The sequence below is a fragment of the Phalacrocorax carbo genome, chromosome 2, assembly GCF_963921805.1.
Source record: "Phalacrocorax carbo chromosome 2, bPhaCar2.1, whole genome shotgun sequence".
NCBI lineage: Eukaryota > Metazoa > Chordata > Aves > Suliformes > Phalacrocoracidae > Phalacrocorax > Phalacrocorax carbo.
In genome coordinates, this window is record NC_087514.1 from 43,034,084 (window position 1) to 43,060,000 (window position 25,917).

General features: G+C 42.4%; 1 protein-coding gene across 1 annotated transcript in view; it reads right to left on the bottom strand.

The window, feature by feature from the left end:
- Positions 1-8,686: 8,686 nt before the first annotated feature.
- The window catches only part of TGS1 (trimethylguanosine synthase 1), a 29,780-nt gene continuing 12,549 nt past the window's right edge, over positions 8,687-25,917 (bottom strand). The window contains exons 11-13 of the mRNA XM_064442708.1: positions 24,282-24,500; positions 23,113-23,189; positions 8,687-11,514 (exon numbers count right to left, since the gene is read on the bottom strand). Coding sequence (XP_064298778.1) covers positions 11,398-11,514; positions 23,113-23,189; positions 24,282-24,500 — 413 coding nt within the window. The 3' untranslated portion in view covers positions 8,687-11,397. The remainder of the gene's footprint in view (positions 11,515-23,112; positions 23,190-24,281; positions 24,501-25,917) is intronic.

The window sequence follows — 25,917 nt, forward strand, 5'->3', positions numbered from 1 at the left end:
TTTCTAATATCTAACATCTATTAGATAAGCCAGTCTCTTTTCCTCAGTTCAATGCAAGTCCTTGTGGCCCATCTTCCAAGGTTTCAGCTGGTCTGGATTTTTTTTCTTTCTTTGTTTTTTTTTTTTTTATTCCTTTGAAATGTCCCCTTAGAGCTTTCTCCAGTGAAATACCATAAATTTTTCAGGGAAACATTCTTCTGGTCTAATAACATACTGTTATTGCATCGAGCAGTGCCACACTCGAATCCTTCCCTCTCTTTGCTTTTATTGACTTGCTCTGCTACTTTGCTTCCTTTTAGGTCAAATTCAGATTTTTTTTTTTTAAGGCAGTTTTTAAAAGCAAGACTTTGCTCTGCTCTACCCACTGCCCACCCGCTTTGTTTTCAGCTAGAGGGGCACACACGGCATTTTCAGGCTGCTCCATGCCGTAGCCTGGCAATGATCTGAAGTGTCCCCTCCCAGGGCTGGGGAATGTGTGCACAATTGGTAGGAAACATAAGAGCAGCCCAGGAGGGGCCAATACAGAAGCTGTTCGTTAGGGCTGCTTCAAGTAAATGTGCTCTAAAGCAACATGCCAAGGGATGGGAATTGCTTAGGGACTGCATTTTTATTTTGGTCAAAAAGAGGCATTTGGTGGGAGAGAAACTCTGAAGAAATGACAGGAATGAGCCACAGAGGAGACAGAGGCAGAAAGAATGGTTTTTGGAACATCAGGAGTTAAAACTAAGAGGTTGTAATCTATTTATGGAAAAGAGCTAAGAGCTTTGTGTGTGTCGTAACCAGTCCCAGCTCTTGGAGCCATCGAGGTGGCAGAATCAAACTCAGAATGCTAATTACTGTAACTGAAGAACGAGTATACTTATTATCTGATATAAAGCAATTTTAGAAACACCCACAGTTTTAAAATAATAGTAATAACAGTAATTGAAAACATGAACTGACAAGTCACTAACAACCCATTATATCACAGCAGTGTGGAAGAGCCTCGTATCTTTACAAAGCACCCTTCTGTCAATCCTTGACAAATATACACACCCCAACGTGGTCTAAAGAGCTGCTGCACAGAATGAAATATGTCACAGCCCAACAGCCAAATCGTGGTGTTTCTGCTAGGTCTTTTTCTTACTGGAGTAAGGTGGAACTCAAAAAAACATATCAGGAGCTGGCTTCAAAAAGACATGGTTTGTCTAAACAGGTTTGTCCCTTGGTGAAAATCAAATTAACTTTTCTGAGCTATCTGTTTTCAGCTGGACCCAGGCGGGTTCTGACTTCTCTTATTTGGGCTCATATGGGATAAGAATAAAGCTTAAGACACCAGAAGCTAAAAGACTGGCCCTACTTATCACACAGAGGAGCGATTCAGAAGATGTGTTGCACAGAGACTTGTTGCTTAAGCCAGAACTCTCAGGTAAGTACCCTCTCCCTGGGGAGCTGCAGCTTGTCCTTGCCTGCATGTCTTCTGAGTCAAGGCAGACGAGAGGAGGGAGGAGGACGTGAGTCCCATGTTGCTCTGTGTTTTCTTAGCCTGCCTTGAAAGGGAAAAAAGACAAAAAGTTTTGCAAAGAAGCAAGAAACTTAGTCAAATACAGACTGGATGCGGTAGGAGGAAAAAAAAAAACCCGTCTTTTCTTCCAGCCATTCTTGACTTCATTTCATGGAATTCAATTTTTGGAAGTAGTAGCACAACGCAACTGAGAAAAACAGCTACGTAAAAGTTCCCCCTCCCTATTCCACATTGGCATTCAGCAGATCTAGGATACCTTATCCTGTGGCTGCCCATGGAGAGTGACAAGCAGAGGACGCGGGAGGAGGAAGAGGGAACGTATTTGCATTCCTTGTACTTTCTGAGTTTGGAATTTTAATCTGATATAATCTATAGGATGACCCAGTCTCTAATTAGCCTCAGAGCTAATGAGCTGCAAGAGCACTGTAAGTCGGTTTGCCTTCCTACCGCCCTTCTGTGTGCCCTACACCAAGAGCAGCTCAGCCACATCCAGGCTTGCCATTTCCTCCAGATCGGTGCAACCTTAGAAGCTGAGATCTGGCTGGACCCTCATCCTAATTTTTCAGTTATGCAGGGGAGGCTGGGGAATTGGGGTCTGACTTTGTCAGCGTTTTCCCGTGAGCTCGCACCAGGGCCGTGATTTGCAAGTTTCCATCTGTGGACAGACCCAGCCTGCTTACTGCCATGCACAATGCGGTTACGCTTTGCTCTCTCCTTGTGCCTTTCCGGATGCCTGCCATCTGGCAGACCCCGCTCACATTTACAGTACTCTCCGAAGAGGGTGACGGATTTGCTTGCCACCAGCCGCACAAACACACACATTGTACGGGGCTGGCTGCGTGCCTGGCTTCTCCCAGCTACAGCGTAGCCCACCCGTTCTGTACATCTCAACCCGGATGCATAATCAGTTTAGTATATAATAATAATTCATTCTTGTTTCAAAACAATCTTGCCCTACTTGCTACCACTTCATTAATTTCTTAGACCGAATTGCATCATTTCTTTTCTGAGTTACACCCAGCAGCTCCACTTCTGCATTGTGGCTCCAGAGCTGCACTGCCCGGAGCATCCACAGGCATAAGGATGGGAAGCATCTGTATGCGCACGGTGGCTCACAAGATCGAGGTGAATGGGAAAGAGGTGGAGGTAATGTGTGAGATAACCAATCTAGGTAACTGTGGTGTTTACATAGCAGCATCTGATATTTTAGAAAAAACCCACAGTAGATATATAATTAACAGAATAATATTTATTATTAAATGAATCTCTGAGCCAACACCTGTAAGGGTGGTGCGTATCTGCAGCGATCACATGAGGTGTCATACAGGTTTAGGCCATAGAAAATGCCATGGAAGAGAAGGAATGATAATTTTGGAGAGACAGCCAGGATTTGGGCACTCCCTGTCCTGTGCTATGCCAGTGATACTCCAGTTCCCCGCTGCCTTTCGCTGCTTCAAACCAGCCTTCACGGCTCAAAGCAGAACAGCCCTGTGTGCCCCACATTCACAGGGCCTTGCCAGCAGCTCGTGGGCCCTGCTTTCACAGTCCCATCTGGGACTGCTGTTCCCTAGAGAATAAGATACTGGTAGTTTGCCAACCAGCCTGAAATCACTCAGTTCAAACTGAAATGAATTTTAATGAAGGCAAAGTGAAATTACATTGACATGCAAAGTAGAAGCATTCAGTTGCTGTACGTAGAGACAGACAGACATAGAAATAAGGAGAAGCAGCACAGATGGCTAGCAGTGATTTGATTTTTTTTTTTTTTTTTTACCTCCAGTTGGCCCTCCAGTTCTTCCAGCTAGAAAGCATCAGGGTGCTGAGCTGGAGTTCAGTCCCTGGGTAAGGCACCCGTGTTCTCTATGTATCTCTAGACTGGTAGTTTAATTTGGATCAAGAACACATTTTTTAAATTAATTTTGTGGTTGCCCCCCTTACTGTGGCTCACATTGCAGCATAGTCTTGGGGTGTGCAAGCTGGATTCCTGCCTGGGGGAAAAGTAGCCAGAGCATTACTTTCAGCACCAGTGCGCACTCAGCCCACAGGACCGGATTAGAGCTGCTCTGTGATAAAATCCGAGCAATGTGTGCTGCACGGGGCCTCTGCGCTGGCTGCTTCCCTCTGTAGCTCCCTTCCAAGGGTGCCGCATCACCTTTCCTGCATGGCTGGACACTGATTTTGGGAGTGGAATCTGGGTTGCCCTGGTGGGAAGGCAACATGACGGAAAGAAACCTGAGAATCTCTCTTCTGCTACAAGGAATGGATTTGGGGCTCATGCCATCCCTGGTACCGGGTGTTCAGCTAGAATAACCAGGCATCAGCAACAAATCATGACTTCAAAACTTCTGCTGTATACTCTTACAATATTATTTATTCACAGCTCTTTGTGTTAACCCCCAATGGTCTTAGGAAACACAGTTTATAGTGCAAGCAGCAAACTGCAGCATTGCTATTTTCTCATATGACCCGAAAAACCAACAGTTATCACACCTCAGCAGCTAAGTGTCACCACCTCAGGCCACTGACTCATTTTGACCTGCTTTTAATGAAAAACGAACCAGGAAAGGACAGTGCAGGTGCTAGCCTGCATCAATGGGGGCTGGCTGCCAGTTGCACTGCCTTCGTCCCCTGGCTTTCTTCAGAGACCCATGGGGAGCTTGAAGCGTTTAGATGCTGTGAAGAAGGTACCTGGTATCACCTCGCTGCCTATTCGGGTCACATTGGCCAGTTATTCTTTACCCCCAGCACAGGACAGCTGGTTCCCAGGCCTAGCAGCTGAAGCATCTGTGGTATTTTTCTCTAAAACACAGTTTTCCTGGTGTCCTACAGCAGTTGGGAGTCTTGCTGTGGCCAGTGTGGAGCAGCTCATGCATTTACTTCCTCTGCGACAAGCTGTGGAAAATGGTCCTGCTGGTGGGCATCCTAGCATTGCTGCTTGGTGTGTAGTCTCAAAAACATGACTTGACACCTGTCACCAAGGTCATCTGATCACTCTTCTCATGTACATGAAAAATGAAGTTCCCTGCATGGCCCAAAAGGCAATACAAAACTCATATTGCAGATGAAGACAGGAAAGGAAGAGGCAGTGTTTGCTTAACACAACCTGGACTCCAGCAGGAATTTGATCTGTTCTTAATATTCCTTTATCTAAGCTATTGTGAATTGCCATGGATTTTGCTATTCATTTTTGCTCACAATGGTCCTCCTGTGCAAGGCAGCAGCAACTTTAGCATGAGCAAACCTGTGCAGTAATCCAGTCTGCTCCCAGGCATTCCCTCAAACACCTGCACTAGCCTGGGCACCACAATCTGCTTTTAAATCTCTCTTAAAACTCATGAACTTTCTGCAAGACCAGATACCTATAAACTGTGATCTATAAATTCTGGCTCCTTTCATTTCTCACCCAAGCAGTTGACTTCCAAGCTGGGACCCACTGCTCCTTGGAATTTCTTCTCCTGGCAGTTTTCTAAGGTTCCTAATCCTCACTTCATCATGTCTGTCCACATACTCCGAGCTGGCCAAATACTCAGGTTCACTTCTGTCATGGTTCGTAGCTGTCAAACAGCTGCTCATCACTGGTTCCTCCTCTGGGCTGAACAGAGATCATGAACCTTCTATGGTTTTCTGAGCCTTCTGTGCTGGGAAAGGTCTTTTTTTTTTTTTTTTTTAGCTAACTGGACAGTGGTAATTTTGCAAAATCAACCAAGTTAGATTTCTTCTTGGCAGACTTTCATTCTTCAGCCACCGCATCCATTTGTGAACCAGTTTCCTACTTGCAAAAAGATGCAATGATTTCTCCATTTTGAAATTTTACAGTAAGTGACAATAATTTTGGATTACGTCATTCTTCTCATTAACAGAGAAAATAAGCATGCAAGAAGTCAGACTGTTTCCTACTTCAACCTATTTATAATAAATGCCTCCAGTTCTTTAAGCAAAGCTGGTAAATCAGAGCAGCAGCAGAGACAAGCAGCATGGTCAATCCCAGCTGCTGTAAAAATTATCTCGACCTCTCTTCGACTCTGTGCCTCAGGCCAAAACATGAGGTGGACCTGCTTACAAAGCAATTGCAAAATAGTTACATTTTGGACATTCTTATCTGATTTCTGAACTATTACAATGCATCCAGGTCTTGTTTTTGTGTTGGCTGTTTTCTGGGTTGTTTGTTTTATAACTGCAAGGACTACAGCTTTCTTTTTAGACGAAAGCTCTTCCTTTTCTATTTTTTTTGAGGCAATACTCTTTACAAGCTGCAAAAAAAAAAAATCAAAACGCTGCCAGTAAAGTCACAAACCTTGGCAGCAAGAAGCAAAAGTGGACACAAACAGTGTCTCTCGCAGCCGCTGCAATCCAGGCACCGTGGCATTCAGTTCTGCAGCCTGAACACAGCTCCGCTGGCCCTGCGCTCTGACCTGCTCCCAGGACTCAGCTCATTCCTGAGCCACCAGGACCACTTGCTTGTGGAAGATGTCCTGCTCTACATTACCAAACCACGAAGGTTGTTCTCAAACCCGACTCTTAACAGCACCTGTTCTAGACAGGGTTAACGAATACCCCCACTGGTAATTTCTGTATTGGGTGAAGAACCATCACGAGACTCGCTTTTCTTGGATGAACTGGGCTTCTCGGTGTCAAACCCCAGCACTAAAGCACTTCCCAGAGTGTGGTTTCTCCCGCAGCAGGAGCCGCAGCCCGGGGTTCCCCACACAGGCACTTCCTGGGGAACTCCAGCTTCCCATTTGGGGATGGTTGCTTTCCAGAAGTAGAGGTCTGAGCCTGAGCTGCAGATAACATTGCGCCTGCTGGGAACATCCAAATGCGCTGAGGTCCAAGGGAACCCTTTGGATAAGTCCAGCTGCAAACTGCATCCACGGAAAATCATTCCTGCACCAGCACGGACGTCTGGCATGGGCAGCCCCCCGGACCGACCCCCCCAGACTGACCACCCCCAGGGCAATGGGCTCTGCCAGTTTGGAGTTTTCTTGGGCAAAGCTGTCCGTGTTTAACCTTCCTAGGCAGACTTTCAGATTAAGTTTGCATATACCGGGAAAGCAGAGTGTACAATTTGCCCCCGTTTGACATAATCACAGGCTGTCCCGGTACCTGGAACAAATTAATGAATACCTTAGGGTGGGTTTTGCCGTCAGATCATAATACCGCCTTTCACAAAAGCTCTTGCCACTGTCACCATTGCTGTGTCTGACACTGTGACAATGTGATGAACCCCCGGAGCAGTGCACTCATATGGTAAATATATTTATTCAACCTTCAATAACTATGCAGAGGAATATCCTCTCTGATGCCCATTCTTTGGCCACATTTTTAGTACAAAAGATTGCAGAAAGGTATTTCATTACTCCCAACACAACAAAGGCACACTGCAAGCCCCTTTAGTCGTGTTTATGCAGTGCTAAAGCTCTGGTGGTGCCATTGCACTCCCCTAATAAACCACAGGGGTTTCACAAGAAGGTTGCAGCACAGCACTGAGAAAGAGGAAGAAAATGAGTTGAGCCACAGAGGGAGACAGGAAGGATCGCGCTGCTATCAAACCCAGACTGCCTCCAACAGCACATTTTTTTTCCTCAGCAGTCTGAGAACCCAGAAACCTGGAGTGACGTTTTGGGTTTTCAGTGAAGCCTGTGCTGCTGGGTAGCGCCTTGAAACTCACTCTAGTTTTAGAGCATCGTGAGGTGATGGGCCAAGACCTGAGACGTGTTGAAAGGAAGAGCCCAGCAAACACACTTGCATGAGACTTGAAAAAGAATGCACAAGGGGTGCATGGCAGAACCGTGCTCTGACACCCAGAGATGCCCCTGCCGTGACACGTGCTAAAAAGACACCAATCCTTGGATCTATATACAGACAAATCCCCAGCTAACTCAGGTTGGTGGGAGGAGAAGATAAATGGTGCAACCCTGCAGTATGTTGCAGGGTTTGTTTTGCAGAGCTGTGTGTGCAGCCCAGCTGGGGAATTCCCTGGTGCAGGGAAACCCTTCAGGAGAGCCCAGCTGCTGTCAGGGCTCCCAGGCAGGCTGCTGCCCTCCCCACCTCCAACCCAGGCAACAGCCCTGCTCAGCAATGCCCAGGCACTACCAAAGCTTCAGGCATCTTTGGGAGACACCAGAGGACCACACCAAGCAGAGGTAGAAACCAAACCCTGAGGTGGTTTTAGCTGTTCCTGTTGCTTCCTTTTAGCTAGCGATCCCTTCTGCAGCCTCCTGATGAACAAGCTGCCTTTTTTTCCCTCTGCGAGTGTGTGAATGGGCAATACGCTGTCGGAGCAGGCTGGACCACTTGACAGCTTCACCATCTGACAACTGAAGCAGGAGAGGATCTGAATCGATTTCAAGTCCGATTTTAGAGCATTTGTTCCTTCACCACTGCACACACTTGCAAAAATACCTCTGTTCTGTTTTCATACAAGTATCTAAAACTTCCTCACCACTGAAAATCAACTTTTTTTAAGTACTCTGGATCACACCAAGATATTCCACTGGCAGGAAAACCAAGATTTTTTGTGTTGGAAAGGCTAAGCTAGCAATGCTAAATTAGTTCATGCTACACATTAGGACTACCTTCCTTCCTTGGTATTTGGAGGTGGAAAGATTTGTGGCATGGGGGGAAAGGACAGTTAAGGCAAACAGTGAGTATGAGGCATATGAAAGCAGAGAGAGTAAACCAAATGAAAATGACCCAATTTTCTACCGATTTGTTCAATGAGTTACTGCAAGTAATTTTTCCCTTGTGCTATTTATGGGATTTCTCTCTTCTAAATGTTACCATGGTCATTGTGGTGTAACACTAATTTGTTTACATAACCTGAGTTGCGCATATAGACCCAGATGTTACTTCAGAACCACTACACTTGGGGAAGATTTTCTAAAACCTACACATTAAAACTTCATGGAACAGTGATTTTTTACCATAACACTAACGGGGCCTGCTTCAGAGAAGGACACAACACTAACCGTCCTGCCACGAAGAGACGGTTGCTCAGCCCTGCTGATGCTCTGCTCCCCTTGAATCTGCAACTAGGCTTCAGCATTTTAACACACTTGTTTTAACTGTATGTTCTATCGCTCCTCTTCATACCATGGGCCAGAAAAAGAAACCGATGGGTTTGATTCAATATTGGATTTCTTTACGATAAACCTAAGAGATGAGGAGCTCTGGAGCACACTGGAAAGTATAAAGCAGTATATATTTATTGCATTTAGTCCAAATATTAGTTAACTTCCCCCCAAAAATCTGCATTTTTCCGACAGCTTATTTTGTGGCTTAAAATTGGTAAAAGACCAAACCTCTATGAGCATTGCCACTTCACAGTAGCAATGTAACTTCTTTTTAGTCTAACATATCATACACAGAATACCACTTGCATCCCAAAAGAGTATTAATACTCTGGGCATGCGTAGTCCAGAAATTTAACTGCATCTCAGCCCGCATTAACTTTATTTCTACAGTATAAAACAGAATAACGTTTTACAGAAGCTCGTATCATGAATGAAGCTGTCCTCTATGAAGTATTTGTTGGTTGAAATTACTAACAACAAAGTAAAAATACTCGTAGATGTATTTTAGGCTTAACAGACTGATTCGCAGCCTTGGGGAACTTCACCTGTTCTGTCCGAGTGGGAAGCTGAGAGCAAACATTTATCACAACCCAGCAGAGCGTATTCTGACTTCAAGTTTTGTTTAACTAAAAAGAAAAAAAACCCCAACCTTTTGTACTTGTTGGTTACAGAGAGGAACAGCCATGAAAGATATTCTTCTACTTGCGGTGCTTCATGTGCTTGCAAGGCTCAGCAGAGACCTTTGATAAATCATTCATTTTAACCAGCAGGTTCGTTATATTGCAAATAAATATTAAACCAGTACATGTCGTACCTTTCATGTCAAATTTCAGCTTCCACATTTTGCATACTGGGCACCGAACAAAATCCGATTACATTCCTGAAGGTAAAAGTAAATTCACTGGTATTTCCCCCATAGAGCTTGCTTTTACAGGAGCAGCATTGGCAAGATCTCAAAATGCTTCTGAAGCTACTCCTTAACTTTAGGGAGGAAAAGAGGACAAAAGAATAAGACAACAATCTCTGTATGCAGCAATAAGCCCAATACAGTAAAATTTTAGTGTAGAGAGTACTGTGACAATCACAGTATTAATTTATTCTTCATTTGGCCTCATGACTCTTGGATTTTTTGTGGAGCTTGGAGCGAAAAGTTAACAGCATCATTACATACATGTGCCACTGCCTCAGTAGGTTTGGACCTCCTATAATACCAGCACTCTTGCCAACCTCCCCTGCCTCCTAGTAGCAAAATTCTACGGAATACTGAAGAGCAGAGAATTTCTTTCCTTCACAATTTCCTTTAAATATTGACACAGAGGCTGGCACTATCACAGCACTTCCTCCTTGCTGTAGTACAGCAGCAAAATGCAATGATACAAATTAGTCAAATTCTCTTCAAAGTAATCTAAAATACCATACATGAAGCATGGATGGAATGGCCATTAACAGCTTAGCACTCGTCTGGCACTGGAGGATATGGTTGAGTGGTGGACTTGGCAGTGATAGGGTAGCGGTTGGACTCCATGGTCTTAAGGGTCTTTTCCAACCTTAACGATTCTATGATTCTATGGATGGACTGTCAAGTTAGAAAAAAAAATGATGTCCCAAGTGCTATTCTACCGTACGGTGAACTTGCACCAAGTCAGGTTGCATACGTGTTCTTTAACATCACATACATACACAAATACTTTGGTCTCCTAACTGATTTGAAGAGTTCAATTTCATTCCTTACAGGGGAAAAGAACCAAACCAACCTCTTATTTGGTTATGCTACACAGTTATTCTATAGAGTTTTGTTTGTCAGCACTAATGCACAGTTTACTGCGTAGCCTCTGCTGCCTTCAGTGTCCTGCTGCACTCCAAGCAGAGGAGAAGCAGCACTTATTGCCTTTGAAACTATTTCCTACACTCTTACCTGAAAAACAGGTTCAAAATTGATCTTGGGTACTTACCACAAATGCATTTCAGTGAGAGTGACATATCTATGCCCTAGATGCATCTCACCCTAGACGCATCTCACCTACCTCATTTTCTGCTGGAGAAAGGCCTAAAAGCCACTCTTCCCTGCCAAGCCCCAAGTGAGAGCAGAAAGCCCTCACCAGGGAGAGGTGGGCTCCCTCTTGCTCTACCTGAAGCCTGTGCAATGATGCAAAAAGCCTCAAAATGACAGGGGACACATACCCTTCTGTTCACTGAGACAAACTTCCAATGAGACGGTTTCTTCAAGATATCTTTGTAAATAAGAGGGCTAGCAAGGAGGAAAAATATAAAATAAATAACAAAACCCAGAGGGTAGAGGTTTGTGTCACCAGACACAAACACGTCTTGCTCTCTCCCTGTCCTGCAACAAGCCAGAGTACTCACTGTAAGACAAAGCAAAGCTGAAAAGGTTTCCCAGCGAGCATGGAGCCAGATGGTCAGATGCCTTTGTTTGTAAAGCACAGACAGCAGTTCTTGACACACGGTGGCTTTCAGGCTATTCTTTTTGACCCTCTGAACACTTGAAATCCGAGCAAGTACAGAAGTAGCACACGTGAGAGTTGCAAAGAAATCCTGAACTCCCCTTCAACTGGTTGGACTTGAACCTCGCAAGACTGCATTTTATAAAGATCTCTTTTCCTATGTTGACAGCTACTCGACATTTAGAATTTTGCCAAAGTTATTATAAAATATTTATTGACAGTAGCAATAAACAACAATTTTTTTAAACAAAACTTAAAGTGGAAAACGGCTGCAAGTAGTTTTTGACGAGCCAGCTGTACAAAAGCTTAAGCAAAGCAGCAGTCAGGGAGGTTGGTTTGGGAAGAATCCACACTGAGTTCAGGAGATGTCATGCCTTATTAGATCACCAAAATAAGCTGTTATTGTCTTCAGTTTGTTATTGAGAAAATTTTGTTCTATTTCAACTTTCCCGCCTGGCCCTGCTAAGGAAGCCACCTGAGAAACAAAGAACAAAAAAGCAAATCAATCAATGCACAAGAAAAGAGGCAGAACCCCAAACCTTTTATTCCCATGAGATACCACCTAAAACACATCTTTGCCTCTGTTAATACTAGTGACAATATTCCTTGTCACCTAATGCTTCTGGTACTCTTTCGGTGTCTCCTTTTACTCACAGAAGTGGTTTGTGGCTTTCTTGTGACTGAAAAATCCTCTCACTCCAAGCCATGAAAATAAGAGGACTTCAGAACTAGACATAAGTAGTTATCACTTCACATGCTGTGCTGAGGCAAGAGGTGCTAGCCTCTGGCTTGCAGGGTACTTGCCATTTGAGACACCCAGTTGCAGCAAAAAAAGTAAAACTCCTGGAATTAGGAAGCATAAAGGTTGCACTGAAAAGAGGGGGGGGGACGGGGACGGGAGGGACGGGACACACACAACTCAAACAAAAGCAGCCCCAAACAAGCAGAGGAGCTCACAAAAAACCAGTTACAGTTTTGCCGTTGGTACTGCAACCCAAAAAAATAGTAGTTGTGTGCACTGGAGTCTCAGGCAGTGTTGAGGGTAAGGCCGCAGGCAGCTGAGTAACTACAGACAGGGAGAGCCTGTCAGGCAGCGCTGGCCCCACCTCTCGTGTTTACAATCACTGGAGTGAGAATTTCACTGTTCATGCTCTGTTGACTGAGCTCAGTACTCACCTTTAATGCTTACTGGTTACAGACAGACAACGTTTTGCAGCGGACTTTGCATTTTGGACTAGAGCGTGCAATACTCTCTCCTCTGCTGTTCCTACTCGTGATGCCTCATACCACTTTGAGGGATGACGGCCATACAGCCTACAGATTTCTCACCAGGACAGACTGCACACCCAGAAAGACGATACCACCACCAAAACTGGCTGTTGGCTGTTTTTTTCCCCCCACACTGCTGACCCCAAAGACCTGTGCTGTGGGTGTGCGCAGGGCGTCCCTGCTCCACAGCCAGTGCTGCTCCGTGCTGCTGTTTTCCCTTCCTGATGTAGGAAAATGACCGCTACAGTTCCCGGTCCAGGGAAACTTCCTGGGCAGACACAAACTGATCAAGGTCTACAAACCCGCAGTAGATTTTTAACTGATCTTTAAACTAAGAAGTCCGTGCTGTTATCAGCTGAAACTGAAAGTGCAGGCTGCATTATTGACACTTACAAATTCCTTTGAGACTTGTCTCTGTAGTGCAGGTTTAAATATAAACATGCTGAACTTCCTCTATTTTACTGTAAGTAAAAAGTCAGCCCAGTAGCAGGAGGAAATAACAGATTAATCTAAATTATACTTTGAACCTTTCACTTGCCCAGAAAATTACACTTATCTAAACCAAGCATTTACTTTTCTGCTTTGGTTTTTTTTCCCTTTTCATTTTTTTTTTGTTTCTGCAGACAAAAACAAAAGCGTGGGCAGTTTCTTCATCCTTCAACTTAATGGTAATAGGAAAAAAAATCTCCACGTTCTTGTTAAAGAGGAACCTGCCACTTAAGTAAAAAAGCAGAAGCTGGCTGACTTATAAATAGCCAAGAATCTGAAACTGGCAAGTGATCAGGAATGTTGATTTTAAGACTTATCTTTTCTTACTTGAAATCCTAAAAGCAGTTAATATTGTGGGCAATCCACATTTTTTTTCTAGGCAGACGTTAAGTTTGTACTTCTAATTTATTATGAACAAACGCTGGGATGTCCCTTACAAAAAGTGTTAGAGACTTTGTACTTTATAGCTAATGTTGTTTAACTATTCTAAAATATTAATTGGATTAGTCAACTTAATTTAAGAATATTGAAGGTACTGTCTCAGGGTTATATACTCCTGCTTTCAGGCACAGTTTGTGTCACTAGCATATCTAAGTATGACTAATGCATTGATACTGAACACAAATGTTTACTAAATATTTCTCTTAGGAGACCAAGTAAAGCAAAATGCTTCATTGGTAACACAGGCAAATACTGCTCCTCCGCTGAGGGGTGGCATCCACCAAGGACACCTGAGAGGCTACAAATGCTGTGTCTAGTCTCTAAGTGTTAAATCCAGGAAAACTAACAGAAATTTCAAACAACTACTAAAAGTATTTGATAAAACCAAAGGTGACCAAAATCTAAATAAGCACATGGGCGTAAGCTCTGCAGGGATGGAGCCGGTACTGCACACTCCTCGCCCTGCCGACGTTCAGAGGAGAGAAACGCAGATCTTCTGTGAGGATGCTTATTTGTAAATTGCTGGAGGTTGCACATTTAATTACGTAGGACTTGCCAAGTTTTCCTCAGAAGGGCTCAGTCAACCTTGACAGCGTAATGAGGGAAAGCTGCCACACACCAAGCTTCAGAAAGGTGCCAGCTTGGCGGATGCAAGCCCTCTAAAAATAACAGCAGATTGAGAAATGATGCTTTCAGAAAAGCAAAGGTGCTCACCTATTTTTAGAAATACCACATGCATCTCCTGTTTTCATAGTGAACTGCAACAGTGACTATGGAAAGGCTTCTTCATTTTTTAGAAACTGGACTAGTCCAAAATTTATTTTGCATTTTCCTGTGAAAATATGACTATTCCCTGCTGGCAACTCTCCTCATCCTGGTCTGTTCTTTAGCCCAAACCCACATACTCGGGGGGGCAGACACTGCCTCCTTTGCTGCGCTGGGTAATTCCGCACGTGCCACACGCCTCCCCGGGCAGAGGCAAAGGGTGCAGCTTCAGCTAACGCCTCCCTGCATTCCTCTCACCTGGATGCTTCATCAGCTGCTGACGGAAATAGTCCACAGCTACAGAGAGAGCCAGAGAGCATTAAAAAAAGTGGCCAGCAGGTTTGGTCTCAAGTTTAAAATAGGAGACACCAGAAAAGAAATATGAAAAGGGACATGAACAAAGAAGATTACTTCAGGAGCACAAGTTGCTTAAGGTGCAAACTTGCTTTATATTTTTCAGGTGTACTTTTGAACTCTTAAGGTTTCCCTGCTAGCCTTGCAGGTTCTTTTTTATCATACTGAAATTCCTTTAGTAAAGTTCCTTCCTATCTCTTCCAGCCACCAACTAAGTATTGCCATTTTTTGTCCCCCCCAAGAAACTTTTCTGGGGTGTGAGAAATACAGGCTTCTTGGCTTGATAGGCAGTCACACAAGGACACTGTGATTCATTTAATTTTATAGAACACTAGTAAAAAGAGGAACCCCCCTCCCCACACAACCAACCTAAAGGGTAGGGGGGAGAAAAATCCCAACCCACTTGGGAAAAAAAAGGCAATGGGTGTTCTTCACACTGAGCATAATAAAACAAAATGATCTCAGGCAGTATTTTTCAAAATGTACAGGAATGCAGGTGAATTATGCCACTGCCATGGTGGTGCTGCCACCCTTTGACAGGCCAGAGATCTATTTATTTTTTTTAAACTTAAGGTGGGCAAACTACAATTCAGTATTCAAGTGCTATGAGCTTTAGGAAGACTGAAGTCCAGAAGTGCCACTCTGAAAAGCTGTACACTGGGAGCATCTTCTGGCTTTATCTTTTATCAAGGACAGAGAACAGACGTGAGTTTAAAGTGGGCTGCTTAAAAGCTGCCATTAACAACATGATAGTCACAGCTGAAGTGTATGCAATTACATTCATTAGAAAGGATCAGCCTGCAAAACACATCAACCCACAGTTTTTTACCTGCCAACTCACCTAATACCCAAGCACCTTAAAAATACAGTCAAATTAGTCTGACTTCCTCTCCTGGCCTCTCACTCTCCGTTTTGCTTATTGTTATATTTACTCCTAAATAAAGATGGCATTGCTTGGCAGGTCCCATTTGGCTAGGTCTCCAGTCTAAAATCACAGCTAAATGAAAAGGGACAGCGGTAGCTTTACTAGTCAGCCTCCCATCAAATTTCTTAATTCACAGAGGTTACCGTGTATTTTATTAAACTGATCTCTCTGCTATAATTTTCTGTTCTCTGATTGACACCAGATAGAATTAAAATAAGTAAATAGGTAAATGAGGTTTACTCATCTTTACGCTCCCTTCATTGACCTGTAATTTAAAATAAATGGACTTTAAAAAACAGAAACACAGCAAACATCTTCCTGACCAGGCACTAGACTTGCAGACAAAACAAGGCTTTGGTGTCTAACTCTAGATTATCTCAAAATGGATGATGAAGATGGGGTAGGAACAAAGGCAGGGGAAAAAAGAAAAGTACCTGCGTAATGTGTATGCTTGACTACCAAGGTCAAGAGCACTTTGCTCAATTCTGAGCTCAGGGAATCACCCTACACACTAGACAAGGAACAAAAAGTAATTAATATCTCCTGGCAGTATTTGGAATATAAGCTAGGTCTGAGACACCAACATTTAGGACAGCAAGAGCTCCAAGAACAGTGAAATTTCACTAAATTAGGCATAGCTATCACAACCAACAACAAGGGAAAAATCAAACTCCAAACCCAGTAATCTAGTAGATTCATAAAGTTTTGCACCAGTTATCAAATCTTCAAATAGTAAAGATCCACACAAAGTTTTCAACACAGAAACAGGAAGACATCTGAAAAGTGACTGGTTAAAAAAAAAAAATTATCAACAGTGCATAAAGACTAACGTAAACCTTTTCCTGCCTCCAGCCCTTCTTCAGTTTTTAAAAACACAGTATCGTGAGTGAATAAATGCAGCCCGTATGATCTTCCTAGTGGGCTAGTGGGGACTCTGTTACAAACCTATACGACACCAAGCAGACTGCCTGTAGGTCAACTCATGATGGATGGAACTATAACTGGCTGGTAACAAATAAATCACGAGCTAGTTTAAGTGGAGAGAGGCTGCCAATTTGCATTACGATCCCAGTTTATATAGTTCCAAGTCAACCAGTAGGAATCAAATGGGAGAATACCATAAATAAAATAAACAGAAGAGCATACGCCTGTGAACACCTTGCTAGTGCACAGCATTTATCGCTTCCCACAGGATCTCCCACACAAGAGTTGTGAACGTCGCACCACAGCCACCACACAGCTGCTCTCATGGAGTGCATCCTCCCAGTGCTGCCGCTGTTGCATCCCCAAGTAGTACACCCACTGTCCTGTGCTCCTCCAACAGGCCTATGCTCCTCAAAAGCTATACCGGCTTGCCTTCAGCAAGGTTCAAAGAACACAGACATTTTTGAAAACACTTTGATCAGTCGAGTGATGTGGTCATGGAGAACAGAGGCTGCAGTGCTACAGTCTTGACTAAAGTTCAGAAAAAAACCAGGTCTTGATTGAAACTTAAAAGACAGAACCAGCTTTTCCTTTGCACAGGCCTAAGTTAAAACCCTTGAGGTGCTCTCTAAAGTTTCAAGGACAGGGAAAAACTGCTGCAGATACTGAGTAGTAAGTTATCTGCAGCCATCTAAAAAAAACCAACTAACCAAAACGAAAAACAAAACAAAAACACCCCCAAAACAATCAACCTGACAATGTTTTGCCTGTCATGCCTTTCTGCTCATGATTTTAAACCCAAGTATCTTGTTTGGTCCGTCAAATTTACAGAATTATGGTTGATGTGGACAGCAATCAACAATTAAGATTCACTGTTTATTCCAATATGTACTATATAATATATATTAATATATGTAATTATGTTAATATAAGAACATTAAGTTCTCTTAACCATAAAGTTTGTTAAGAATTTACTCCAATGCTTTATGAAGAGCAAAACTGTGTATATGATTTGATGAAGAAATACTACTCAAAAATGGTTAAAAGAAAGAATATTATTATTTGACACATATAACCCAAAAAGCAGTATTGATCCTCTCCCTCTATTACCCTACACTGTTATAAGGGCCAAAAATAGCTGGCTGAAAAAGGGGACATTTTGCAGAAGTTTAAAGCAACTCTAACAGGAAAAGACATTATTTTCAATAAATAAAATAACTCATATTTATGAAACTGTGAAGCAGACTCAAATTTTGAAGAGGGGCTGCTTTTCAATCATTCAACTTTTCAAAATACTTGACACTTTTTTTAAAAAATTAGATCTTTTCTCATACCCCATACCATCAAGAAGCCTGCTAGTGCAAAAAATTTAGAGCAAATTAATAGGGTCCGTGATGTGGTTTCACAACACGGTGGCTATAACCCTCTGAGCAGAGTCACAGTGCCACATCCCTTCTAGGGATCTATATTTAAGCTTCGACTCATCCATACAGAGAGAAAGGCTTCTGAACACTGGCATACCTTTCTTAAATCGTATGGGTTTTTCTTTTGTCACAGGCTGGATCTTGGATAGACCAAAACTTCTCTAACTCAAAAGACAGCTCTCAAGTTGAATAATTATGAGGCATTTTAACTCTCAGGATCATCTTCAATTAGCAGCGTCACTCCTATTCTGTCTTAAGAGCAGACCAATATTATTATAATAGATTCGCTTGCTCTGCTGTAAGGATCTGAAAGATTGAAATGTTATCTGAAAATTGGCCTCAATTATCCTGCTGTTTTGATATACTAACACACGACCCAAAATTAAAACTTGCACTACTGTATGCTTGAGATGTTGTATATACAACATTTCCAGCGGCTAGAAATCAGAAAGAATTAAAGATAACCCCATGGTAAATAGATAAATGTGTAAGATTGTCTTTTTGCTGAAAGAACAATCTGTTTCTGCATTAAACCCCAGGCATTGAGACTACATTTGGAGTTCTGTGTCCAGTTTTGGGTCCCCCAGTTTAAGAAGGACATGGAACTGCTTGAGCAAGTCCAGCAGAGAGCTACCAAGACGATCAGGGGACTGGAGCATCTCCCTTATGAGGAAAGGCTTGAGACACCTGGGTTTGTTCAGCCTGGAGGAGAGAAGACTGAGGGGAGATTTCATCAATACCTGTAAATATCTAGAGGGTGGCTGTCAGGATGATGGGACTAGGCTCTTTTCAGTAGTGCCCAACAACAGGACAAGGGGCCATGGGCACAAGTTGGAACACAGAAGTTCCACCTGAATATGAGAAAAAACTTCTTTCCTGTGAGGGTGACAGAGCAGGGGAACAGGCTGCCCAGGGAGGTTGTGGAGTCTCCTTTCCTGGAGACATTCAAAACCCTCCTAGATGCATTCCTGTGCCCCCTGCTCTGGGTGTGCCTGCTAAAGCAGGGGTGTTGGACAAGATGATCTCCAGGTCCCTTCCAACCCCTACCATTCTGTGATTCTGTAATTTGTACAATATGAATGTCTTCAAAGAATAGTGAAGAAGTTTAGGATAACCATGAGGGCACAATACAGTATCTGAGCAGTTAACCATCCATGGTCAGGGTAAGTAATAAACTCCTCATTCCTCAGTACCCCATCTCTCAAACTTGGCTAGGCTGGTGAAGATGTGGCCATCTGTCTCACAACATGCCAGGTCACCAACCAACGTTTTAGGCTCATCAGTTTACTGGGGAGAGCCATCATGCAGCCTGACTCCATTCTGACCACCAGTGAAAGAACAATACCTCAACAGCAGCATTCAAAACACAGCTTACATGAAGAGTCAGAAGCACCACTAAGTTAGTATATGAACACTTGGGAGGGTACGTTTAGGTATCTTATGTAGCTGAGTATGCCTTCTGCAATAAGGTCTTCCACCATTAGGAAGGTCCTACAGCAACAAATCCCAAGTTCCTCGTCCTTTGCTGCAAATATTGAGATACAGAAGTATTATCTGGTACAGAAAACAGCCCATGCAAGAGATCGGGCTACTTGGGATGACTCCTGGTCCCTGAGGTGAGTACACACTTCCCACTTTGCACAATGAGGCAGATCACAGCTTGCTGAACATTTCATAAACAACATTTAATCATTCTGTCTCAACAAACTTGCTTCTGAAGTCACTCATAAAGGTCTCTGTTACATTTTGCCTGAGTATTAAGACCTAAATGTAGGATCTCCCTCAGATACCACCCTTCTTCCCCTTCACCTGGTAGAAATGAAGCAGCCAAGAAGAGGAAGGATGCTGGGGAAGGTTGAGCATTCCCTGCTGCCACTAGAGTCAATCAACAGTAGAGCAAGGGGAAGAAATTTATTTCCATTCCCTTTCACCCCCTCTTTTCATCAAAACAAATTCTGCCAAGGCATGCATGTTTACTTTTTTTTTTTTTTTAATATCAGCTTAAACTAGTACTGCTAATTCCCACAGAAGACAAGAACAGTTTTCAACTACCCAAGTGTTGTTTTCACTTCATTTTGCTGGGGTATAATTTTCATTTAAATGTGCAAGCCTATCTCAAACAGCGATTTCCAATTTTTTCCTACTTTGTGGGAATTCTAAGTAGGTCAAACTTCTTATTTTGCTTTTCAAAAACACCAGTGGCAGCAAAATACAAGTTTAGCCCCCCACAACTGAAGCAGTATTAATATGCTTCTGACAGGTAGTTTCCACGACTTACCCTCTTTTTTTTTTTTAAAGGGACGTGAAAAAAACTTAAAGGACTCATGTAAAGATGCTGCAAAGAGATGGGTATCAACAAGGGTGTCACACATGAGCTACATAACAGACACCATTAATAAAACAATATATTTTTATGTATGTGCACATATATACAATTCCTGATAACTTAGAAAGAATATTTTGAAAGATTGATTGGACCTAAAAATGGACCTGCATACATTACAAATTTTCTAACAAGTACATGCTTGTAAACAAGATTTGATGCAATTAAGGGAAATAGTTCACGTTTCTTGTAAACGAACTAACCATATTCCGCTGGTTCGCTGCTCCCTCTTGAGGCAGAAGTACAGAAGTTCGTTTCTCCTCTTCCACCTAAACTCTGAACTTTGTAACGGAATTCAAAGAACCCCATCTCTCTCTACAAGAATAACCCCACGCAGAAAAGGCTGCGCCTGCAGACATAATAAGCACTGGTTTTACAATAAAATCACGTGGAACCAGGTTGGATGTCTTGTCTACTATTAAGGCAATGAACACCAAGTCCTCCGACACAACTATGTCAAGGTCAGCTACCAGCTGCTTTCACACCAGCAGCAGGATCCCTATTCTACATTAGCTATCTAGCTGTAGAAAGAAGCACGTATCTTCCACTAAATTTGCACCACCTTAACTAAAGGTTAAACAATATTTTTATTTTAAGGTTGCTTTAACTGCTGGGCATTTATTTCCATTTTTGCTTGAGGTCCACTGTCAGACAAGCAAACCTGCACTGATACACTGCCTTACAGTCGGTATAACCATTGCAAACCTCCGTGAAGATGTTAATTAACTCAGCTTCTACATCAATTTTAACTGACAAAGCACACAAGCACACCTTGGCTGTAGATTCAAGCCAGTCAACGAGAGACAAGAGGCAGAGTACTTAAAGTTTTAATAACTGCCACCTTACATGTTAAGCATGTTAGACCACCTATTTTAGGAGCTAAGCATCTCTGAAAGCCTTACATACGTGTATGAGCATTCAGAGTTAATATCTGAGGACACAGAAGAAGCAAATCTTACATTCCTGAGCAACGCCATCACAAATCAAACTCAAGTTTTTAAGTTTCCATTCAAATCCAAGGCATCAGATAATCTGTTCAGCAAATAATGCCTTATCCAAGTTATTCAGTTTTCAGGTATTAATCTCCTGCAAAAAATGTTTAAGATTTACTTCATCAAGCTTTTATAGGTGCCTAGAGTTTATGGACTACATTCACAAGCCAAGCTCCATCACTACCCCCTAGCAGTGGTGTCCACAGGCCCTTGCCAAGGCATTTGTTGCAGCAGAAGCCACCCTATCTGGTCCACAGAAAAGTAAGATGGATGAGAACTGCAGGCAAAACCATGAGCAAACTGCGAAGACAACTGTCTACACTAACCATTAGGAACTTCAATGATACATTTTTTTTTCCTGGAGTTTTACAGCCCTGGAAGTGTGGTGGCAGTAAATTCAGAAACTTAATTCTTAAACACAGCCAGAGACGAGGGCAGCCAAACCCATAACCAGTCTCCTGCGGACCAGAGGGGGGACCGCTAAGGTCATGTTTGGGACGGTCATGTTTTATACACCTCTGTCCACACAGGATTAAGACTACATTTGCCTAAACACTGGGCTAGATTCATGTTCTCTTCCCCCAGCCTCAGATCATCAACATTTAGGGTTGTTTTTTTTTAATACAGGCACAATCTCTAAACAAAGACACGAGGAGCTGATTTCTCTCCCTGAGAGTAGCACATAGCCTGGACAACTGACCTGAATCCAGGGCTCCAGCCACATGCTTTTAACAACTAAGCCGTGACCACAAAGCCATGTTTTTGAGAAACAGCAGTTACTCTTCAGCGATTTGTGTAAAGGCAAACCCATGGATATGTATCAAGGAACACTTAGAGCACACCAACAACATTCAGAGCCAAGATGTAGAGGTGGCAAGACACCTAACTCAACCATGTAGAGGTGCTGAGCTCTTCTGTAGGAACAGGTGCAAGCCTGGGGATAGTACTCTTATGTGAAATGTAGATGCCTTTGTGCATTTATAAATACAGTAAAAAGTGCTCAGTAGCAGAGCAGAAAATTGTTAAGGTTCATCACGGGAATGAAACATTTGATAAAATGCAGAAGTTGAAAGTATAGAACCTCTGCCTAAAATTAAGGTCCCTGTTCAGAGATTCATAAGCCACTTTGACATTTCACTAGCCTGAAATGCAAAACACAACCAAATCATCACCTGGTGCAGCAAATGGTGCTGCACATAGCGTCAGCTCATAGTGTGCTTATACTTAGGCCATGTGAATTTCAGCCTGTTCCTCAAGCTAGCTGTTTGCCACCAATGAATTCTGCAAGCCACCATGTGGCTTGAGACCTTGCCTGCTCTAACTCAGACACAGCTTTTGGAAAAGGAGGAAATAATCCTGAGAAGTTCTGTGGCATGTTGGAGGTGAGGAGAGCACCTCACTGCTCCCTGCTTTAGCTACAAGACATAATTAACATAGAAAATACACAGAGGAAACTAAACCAGACACTCAGGGGAATTGTTACAGTCATCTAATTACTTTTAAAAAATCTAACAAAAATCTCTAATACAAAAAACCCCAAACCAGTGAAACAAATTGTGTATCTAACTCTCTAATCACTGCAATGCTAGCAGCCCATATGGAACTACACACTTGTGTGGAGAGCATCACTACCATGTCTGGTGGCATGACATTTGTCTCTGACCTACTAATCAGTGATAGTAGTGACTGCAGGCTGTTCAGTGATTTCCTGCAACTCCTTCATAAACTGAAAGCCATGAAAGTTTAGGACTCAGCAACTTCTGAGATAGTAAGAGCTTGTTAAATATTTTTTTCTCCATTTAAAATGATGTATCTGTCTGGCACTCAAGAAATCTACCAGCTTTGGATCTTCTATACGAACCTCCAATCTGTTGCTTTATGACGGAACAGTATCAAAATCATGGAAATAAGCTACTGCTCCCATTTCTAAATATATCAAAAGTTCTGCAAACAGAAATCACTTAACATAAGGTTCAAACTTAAAACAGCCCACCACCACCGCCATTCATCTGAACAGACTTAAAAGTCTTAAGTTTGTGCTTACAATACCTATGTTTTAAGCCAGCTGAGCTTTTTGTAATTACCAAACCCTTATCCAGTAACACACCTGGTCAATGTCAGCATTCCGAGGCAGAAAATACACAATATTGTTGGTGATCTTCTTGGAGAGCCTAAAAATTTCAAATGTAAAAGCCAGTAAAGGAGAAAACAAGAATGGGGAAGGAGAAGTTGCTTTAGATTCATTAATTTTGAAAGTATGTCCCAAATTCAGTTATTATACAATTAAAGTATAGTTAGTCTTCTGGGCATGACTTAGATACTCTTCTGAAATGCAGAAATTAGTATTGTCTAAATGTAGAAACTCTATTTCACCATTACTGCCTTAGAAAGTAGAAAAAAAAACCCCTACACCCCACTTTTTAAGAAAATTTAACTGAACTACAGAGAAGTATTTGAGAAATTTGAATGTAGTTTATAGCTAGTACATTGGTTTGATATTTGTTTTCTAATCCATTTCGTGGAATCTCTCATGCGTGCATACAAAAATTTCCTTGCTCTTACAAATAGGGCTACATTTTAGCCAAATAGGAAACAACCGAGATTATTTTGGGAGAAAAAAACGCACCAGACTTCATATTTAATTAAACTACTGTCCTAATACCTTCCCAGATGAATGAGTGCTCAATACCGCTGTTAATAAGTTACTATGGAATTTTATACATTAATTAATGGGTTAATATCTTGCTTGCACTCTTCTGTGATTTCCCAAGTCATAGGCAGGTGCTATGATTGAGAATAGCTTGAGTAAGATATTTTAAATTATTTTATAAATCAATTAAAAAGTGGAATTAATGACAAAGTCGTGGCTCCCATAACTAGTTATTTTCTACATATATGCACACTCATGGCTATTTGATTACCTCAGGGTATTTTAATAAAATAAAGGAGTTAAGACTGCTAAACTAATGCTTTCATATAAGAAGTTACTACAATTCTCTAAAGGATTTTTTACTTTTAGTAACAACTCTTTATGATTTTTTTTTAAATAAAAAATGGTAATAAAAATATTTAATTTTAGGTGGTCAAAGCCATATAGCTGAGTTTGGGGGAGGAGACCTAAACAAATGTGGCACATCTGGGACTCCAGCCACGGGTCATATCACCCCCAGACAGCTAACTGGACATGCAAACCCCATGTTGAGAGGAAGGAGGAGAAAGAGATAAAACTGCTCATAAACTACTGAAAACCGCACCAACAGGTAACTTCAAAAGGATATCCATCTGGGCAAATCATGGTTTGGATGTCAAAGATTTCGGCAGTGGCGTAGTCAGGCCCCCCCCAGGGGGGGCTGAGGAACACAACATCTGCTTGCAGGTCAGCGGCCAGCACCATGAAGTCTCCGCACACGAATTCTATCTGATCTGCCACGCCGTACACCTCCGCGTTGTTGCGTGCAAGACTGAGCTTCTCTGGATCAATATCGATAGCAATCACTGCAAACAAAAGAGGGAGCAAACACACAGGTTAACATGACCACCAAAAGGACGTTTCAGAAGGAAGGTGCTCTTCTGCAGCCACCAGATACAAGTCACATCTATAATCTACTGGTGTGCGGTGAGTGACTACCTCAGTTCTGTAGGTCATGGTAGACATGACGCTATAGTTCCTCAGAGGGGAAGGACCTGCCCTTGCATGGCAGAAGCAGAGGTTCCACCAAGAGCAGAACCGCTGCGTTTACAAACCAGCAAGGGAAGCCAGGCATCCAAGACTGGGAACGTTCAGCTGCTGTTGCAAAGCTGGGAAGCTTTAGCTTTTGGCAGTCATACATCTACTACCATGACGATCCTCCATCTCAGCTCTCGTAGCGGACAGGTAAGGCAAAGAGAGGAAGTCCTCCTCACTTCAGTCTTGGCAGGAGCCTGACAGCTTAAATGGTGTCAGTTAGAAACTTACTCTCCTTCGTTAAACGTTTATCTGTGGCTGAGCACGTTGTACTGAAATTTGAGGTTAAAAAACCCACCCAACACAGCACAAGAAAGATAATACAAGGGCAGTACATAATCACAGAAATAAAAATTTACCCAGGAAATACACAAAGCTAAGTGAAATTTAGAAAAAAAAATATATAGAAAATATAGATATATATAGAAAATGTATATAGAATGGATCATAGAATCATTAAGGTTGGAAAAGACCTCTAGGATCAAGTCCAACCGTCAACCCAACACTACCATGCCCCCTAAACCATGCCCTCAAGTGCCACGTCTACATGTTTTTGAACACAAATGCAGTAGAAGCTACCATGTGTCTTGCTCAGAAATTACTGAGAAGCGTTAGACGAGCTGGTATTTCACCACAGGGTTTGATGAGTAGATAGTCAATGTTTTTACAGAAAGCACTCTCAGTGTTTCACTGCAATTTCATTACCTGGCAACAGGAACTTAGACTAATATTAAGTTATCGCTTTTCTGTATTTGATACTCCAGCACCTGGAGGTGATCCCATTCAAATGTTTTAAGTACTATTCACATGTAACCTGCTTTTGAATACACAGACTTGGCGTAACAATTGTGAAAAGGAGCATCTTTGTGGCATCTCTGCAGGATGGCACTGCAACAGAACTCAGCCTTTACCAGCAATCTTCGGAGCACCTGAGGGTCTAGTTACTATGTCACATAAAAACAACTTTAAGTAGTACAACTCAAATCCAACTCTGAGTTAAAGTAGTAGTTTTACAGAAAAATAGAAAGCTTATATTGTGAGTCTGATGAAGCAAAAAAAAAAAAAAAGCTTCTGTTGCTTCAGAAACACTGATAAAAAAACCTACAAAAATCAGCGAACAAAGCGCATACCCAAATTTTTAGGGAAAGAAATTGAAGAAACAAAATAATGTGCTATATACAACACCTG